The following is a 5,965-nucleotide window of genomic DNA, read 5'->3' as shown; positions in this document are numbered from 1 at the left end:
AGAAACGGACACAAGAGGATGGAGATCTGGCATCTTTTAGGAGCAATGAGAGAAGAGAAAATATAGAAGGCAGGAATAGAAGAAGGAGGGGAAAGGGTGAAAAAAAAAAAAACATATGGTATTGGCAAGGAGTCAATGCAAACTAAGAGTACAAGATAAAAGGCCAACTTATTTGCTGGAGGTACTCACTGACTGATCCAGGCTTATTGCAGTTTCACTTCTAGCTTTGGGTCCAATTCCAATTCTAAGAAGACCATGGCCTGCCTGATCTACACTCAATTATTTCTGCTGACCACCCTCACATTGGTTTTGAATCTGAGTCTTTACCCTGTGCTAGGTCAGAATGCGGGTGACATAGAGGAATCTAGTATGGAGGAGGAAGGTGCCCAAAAAGCATTGAATGGTGCTGTAATCCAGTACAATGAAAAACGCAGTGACTTGTACCTGAGCCGTGTGGTGGAAGTGAAGAGTGTCCATAAGCAGGTATGTGACCCTTTATTGAGAGAGCCAGAATTATGCATATAGAGGGGATATCTATATCTATATCTATATCTATCCTTAGTCCATCTAGCATTCTTTCCACCTTGCTGCTCTCTGACCCTGACTCAGTCTGCTTTGTAACTAGTGATTGAAGTGGACATAATGGCAGTAGTCACTTTTTATTCCCTTTACTACATCTTTCCTCAGGTAGATTTGTTCTCTCTAAGTCCTAGTAGGTGGGCCTACCCTTAGTGGAATACTCTCTGTTTTACTCCTTTGAAGTGTCAGAGTATGATGCCAGTGGGTACATGTCTGTTTCTTGGTAAACTTCGAAGCCACAACAGAATAGAGGGTCAAAATCTGTTCTCTGAGAACAGATTTCTGTCAATCCAGAATGTCTTTGTTACTACAAAGATTGATTGTGTTTAGCAAACTTTCTCTATTTCCCCATGCCCATACATATCTGGGTGAGTGTTTTTTTTTCAAATGTTTTGTTAATAAGCTGTTTAGTGCACACTTTCCATCAGGTAGTATGGAATTTTAATACATTTTAAAAGATTTTATAAGTTACAACAAGAAGCAATATTTCCACATTTTTTCTCATATGGATTCATTCAGTTTCCATGGTTTCAATAGTAGCCTCTCTCAGAGTGCCTTCATAACAGCCACCTGCTGCCTGAGCTTCCTTTGCTTAAGGTTTTTATATATTTTAATAGTGTGTCACTTGGACCCAGTAGTGGTAATAAGTCTACATTTTCCTGTGTCATTAAAAGAGTGTAATATGATATTGCCTGGTTAAGTTGAAGCATCTTCACATATGAAGACAAAATGGTGTTGCATAATAAAATCATGCAAAACCACATTTGTCAGAACGGTATTTTCATCATAATAAATAACCACAGAGACAAAATATTAGTTCTCTGATCCAATTTTCTTCAGGTTTAATACAGATGTTAATCTAGGTTCCTACATGAGTCTTTGTAGTAAGGTGTACCACCACTTCAGAGGATCTTATTTTAACTTTGCATGGTTATATTGGAGTGTTTCAGGAATCTGCTTCCATAAATTGCTTCTATATACTCTAGATGTGATATTTGGGTGATAGTTTAGATTATCCTTGAAAAATTTGTATAGAGGACCCTGGGAAATCTACCTTAACCTAGCAGCATGGAGTTGGTCTTCAAAATATACTGGAGAATATTGCATGAAAAAACAAGTCGCCAAGAACCCTTACTACATTGTCAACATAGAAACAAGGATGGAGTTGAGACTAACAGTCCTTCATCCTATTAAAAAATCTTCCAAATCTAATCATCTCTGCAGAAACTATCCCACAAGTAAATGTAAGGTGTAATAACATGAATACAAACACAGCAGTGTGTTATGCTGTGTCACTGTAGAGATCTGTTTCCTTCTTGCTCTTAATATCAAAAATGTAAAGAATATTCCAGTTACTCCTGTCTGCAACATTTTCCAGTGGATGCAAGGTAACCTCCCCAGGTACCAAGATTCTTGGTAATCTGTACAGTATTCAATTATGTCACAAGAGATAATGGAAAGGAAGCCCCTGCTAGGTCCTCAAGATTGCCAGCATGATATTAATGAGAAATGGATAATTTTTAAGGAAATCTTCCATGGGATTGTGTAATACATTTTACAGATCTAGATGGATACTGAATCTCTTGAGAGTCCTATGTCTTATTCACTAGCTTAATCTTAAAAGTTGTATCATTAATTAGTAGTGATAAGAGTTAGGCTGTAGGGATATTTAAAGTGAAAGGTCTTTGAGACCCTTGTTTCACCTCATGTGTTTGTCTGAATTTTTTTCTGGGACATTGTTCTCTGTTGACTGTCAAGAGGATGTTAATTTCTTGGTTTTACAGACCTCTCTGTAGGGACTAGCACCTCTGATATCCTGAGTCTTACTTTAAAACAAAATCCCTACATAAACATCTTCAGTCATGCATATTATGTGTGATGAGTAAACTATTAAAGAATCTTTGACCATTGAATACAATGGGTGAATCTCATTTTGTTGATATGAAGCTTGATCCTGGGAGATGCATGGTATTCACTTCTGGCTTCACAGGGTTCTTAAATCTTTGCCTGCTATCATCATTGGCAAATGATGGATTGGAACAGGTTGAGCCTAGGATTCCATGTGAGAAAAAGTGCTAAATATATTTAATTTAAAAAGTAAGATGCACTTGAGAATTTCACATGCAATATTTATTCCTATTAACAGTTGTTCTTAATGTGAAGACAATAAAGAATGTATTTCTTTTGTAGTGAAACATTCTTTCAGTGAAGCATCCCATGTCCTCATGATCATGTAGGGATGATTCTGACTAAAAGAAAAGAATGCATTTTTCCCCTTTAATAAGAATTCAGCTGAAATTTAATAGTGAGTTCCCACACATCACTCACTGGAATACAGCTACTTCTTCCTCATTTGTGGGCTTCAGCCTCAAGTTAGACCTGTGTGTTAGCCTTCAGACATCACTAGTGCTCTGAGAAGCCTTGCATTGCAGAATAAAAAATTTTATTGCCTATACCCTGGCTGACTCCTCAGAGCTACCTACTCATCCAAAGTATTAGGAAGACTAAGGTTTCTGTGTTTGGTCTCACTGGAAAATAAATGAGTCCATGTGTGGTTTAACCTAAGGTTAAAAGTGAATCTTTATTTCTCTGTAGACAGCATCTGGAAAGACCTTCTTTTTTGATGTGACCCTAGGCAAAACAACATGTATGAAGAACCAGATTGACTTGACCAACTGTCCCTTAAATGAACAGACTGACCAGAAAGAGGTATGAACAGGTCATATGCTAGAGACATGTTGTGCAAGTAGAGGGATGTACAAGTTTTTGAGCTCGTGAAAGTACATTTGGGATCAATTCCATACACTCATGCAATATTTGCAATTATGTAAGGTCCTGTGTTTGTGTATATGTGTTTGTGTGTATGTGTGTGTGTGTGCATATAAGTAGATCAGAAAATTTATGGTTTTTTTCCTTGGGAAAATATGGAAAGATATGTAAGCTATACATGGGTCTTCAGAGACGTATGTATGTGTAAGTGTAGGGTACTTAGTTAAGAATTCGTACAGGAAGTACTGACAATATATCTAGCACTGGAGGTATAGTGTATATGTATATATTAATAATTTGAGTTGCTATGTAAGTTAAAGTGTGAATTATATACTCTGGGAACACTGGGGTTCTGCTTGGTTGGATTGGAAGAGGCAGCAACAGGTTTCATTGCTGGGAACGGAATCTTACATGTCCAAGCAGAGCTTCTGTACACACTACTCTGAAAGTAAATGAGTCCTTCGAGCTGGTCTTTCTCAATGCCAGCCTTTCTCCTGATAGGTGCACTGGAAATACAGTGACTTTGTTTACAGTGGAAATTCCTCTTCAAGCCAACTTCCCTACTATGTAGCTCTCAGGAATGTCTGTGTTCCATGCACCAAATTGTCCCTGTCTGGGATTGCAATGGTCTTGTGCACTGAATCTATGCTACTGTCCTGACTTGAGACCCTGGAATGAGTCATAGGATGTTTCTAAAAGGGATGTCTTGGCAAAGAAATGAGAAGCCCCGTGACTCTAAAAGGTAGGCAGATGTCATATGGCAGATGGTCTTCATTATGTTGTTGATCATCAGACACTACTGAATCGGGCTGAGTGTCATTATGTTTGGCAGAGGTTCCTTAGATTCACCTGTCCCACTTCCCTCAAACAGTTCTGGTTTCAAATTTCCTCTTAGCTTTATCCAGCACTGATCAATCTTCTTTGTTTACTTTTATAGCTTGAATTCTGCTCTTTTGAGGTTTTTTTACCCTCATGGGCAGATTATATAATCCTGATGGACTACAGCTGTAATGGATACTAAGTTTTTTTCAATCGGTACAGTGCAGAACGCAGAACTCTCTGGCACTTCCTCAACACTCAAATGGATGATGTTGCTCCGATGAATGTATTTCACATTACCTTCACAAAAACCAACCATGGATTAGACTGCTATCCATGTACAATTACACCCAGGCAGTTGCCCCTTTCTCCCTTTTCAAATGTTCCAGGGCATTGCTTACATATGTTTGCTCATTCCGTGTTCAATAAAACATTCAACAGTTCCTTCTGTGTGATTCCAGTATCTGTTTCTAATCTTGTGGGATATGAAAGAACCTAATGAGGGCTCACATCTGTACATGTATATCAAGTAAAGGCCTTGATGACATGAATATTATGCAGAATGTAGAGATAGAGACAGTGAAGAGAGTGAAAAACAATTTTGGAGACACAGTAGCATCTAGAAGATGGCCAGGGTAAAATGGAGCAGTACTGGTATCCTTATGTTGTTTCTTTGGTACTTCATTGGCCCAGCAACTGTGAATTGCTACTACAGATGCAAGTGATGAAGTGATTGACTCCATTTCCCTAGGCAGCTATGGGGGGGGGGTGTTGGCCCATAGGGAAGCACCCAAGCACTTCAGAGGTGGGAAAATGCAATCTGTGATGGGGAAGATACCAGAGACGGTTCAGGGGTCTCTGGACTTGTAAAGAGGCTGGTCCACGTGGGCATCCAGGCACCACTGGGAGTCATGGAAGAGTCAAGAATTGAGTCATGGGACCCATAGCCTCAGGACCTCCTTCATCCTGGGGCCAAAGCTGGGATTTCTGGCTTTGCTCATTGATGATTGTCTTTAGCTTGGGAGAGGTAGGCTGGAAGCACAGGTGGGCCCTCTATGCGAGTTTTAGCTGAGGCTCTGTAGGCAGAGTTCTTTTCCACATTCTACATGGCAGCAGTAGATGAAATAGACAGTCCATAGTTCTAAACTGTTTATTGATGGTACATGGCAGAAAATGGATCATTCTCAGGATCTGATCAGAGACTAAATACCTTTTGCATGGAGGAATGTCTGAGAAGGAAAGTTTATTCACTAAGCCCTCAGGCCCTCTAAGTACTTCATGGAAAACTCTATTCTGTGCCTACTTGACCACAGGTCATGTCCTCTCCTTATGGGGAGAGTTGTTTCAGGCCAGGCATTTGGTAGAAAGCAGGAAATCAACTAAGTCTCAGGTGTGTGCCCACCAAGACTCTTCATCTAAACATACTCTACCCACCAAGTTTCTTGTCATGCTTTTAAGTCCCTTACTCTTACACCCTTGGTGCTCCCTCAAAAAAGTCTGATATTAAGGTAGGTGCCATTGCTCCCAAAGATAGTGATGACCCACCATTCAGAGCAGGATTTTCCTATTGGAGATGACCTTATTCTCATCCAAGATTCCCTTGGAATTCATATGTGATGATGCTTGAATTCTCTTTTTATTAGAAAATGCCTAGGGAATTTTCATGTGAGTATATGAAAAATAAAACTAATGAAAACTAGTGTTACTCATGAGTTAAACTCCATTAAGAATCCAAAAGTGGGTATCATAACCCAGATCCTAACAGTAGCTATATTAATACATATATTCTTGGGTGATG

The 5,965-nt window shown here is 39.3% G+C and overlaps 1 protein-coding gene across 1 annotated transcript; it reads left to right on the top strand.

Annotated features, from left to right (window-relative positions):
* Positions 1 to 255: 255 nt before the first annotated feature.
* LOC110318027 (cystatin-S-like) lies at positions 256 to 4,369 on the top strand. Its single transcript, XM_021192791.1, has 3 exons — positions 256 to 487; positions 3,179 to 3,288; positions 4,286 to 4,369. Exons 1-3 carry the CDS (start codon positions 256 to 258, stop codon positions 4,367 to 4,369), a joined length of 426 nt encoding a protein of 141 aa, XP_021048450.1.
* Positions 4,370 to 5,965: the final 1,596 nt, after the last annotated feature.

The sequence above is a fragment of the Mus pahari genome, chromosome 3 (genome assembly GCF_900095145.1).
Source record: "Mus pahari chromosome 3, PAHARI_EIJ_v1.1, whole genome shotgun sequence".
NCBI classification, from domain to species: Eukaryota; Metazoa; Chordata; class Mammalia; order Rodentia; family Muridae; genus Mus; species Mus pahari.
This window is presented reverse-complemented; position numbering and strand designations above follow the sequence as displayed.

What these genes read in the sequence shown, in the direction of transcription:
- LOC110318027 (XM_021192791.1), top strand. Translation starts at nt 256, where the DNA reads ATGGCCTGCCTGATCTACACTCAATTATTTCTGCTGACCACCCTCACA. An exon ending in GAGTGTCCATAAGCAGGTAT is followed by an intron (nt 488 to 3,178) that starts GTGACCCTTTAT and finishes CTCTGTAGACAG; the next exon opens with CATCTGGAAAGACCTTCTTT. An exon ending in AACAGACTGACCAGAAAGAG is followed by an intron (nt 3,289 to 4,285) that starts GTATGAACAGGT and finishes TTACTTTTATAG; the next exon opens with CTTGAATTCTGCTCTTTTGA.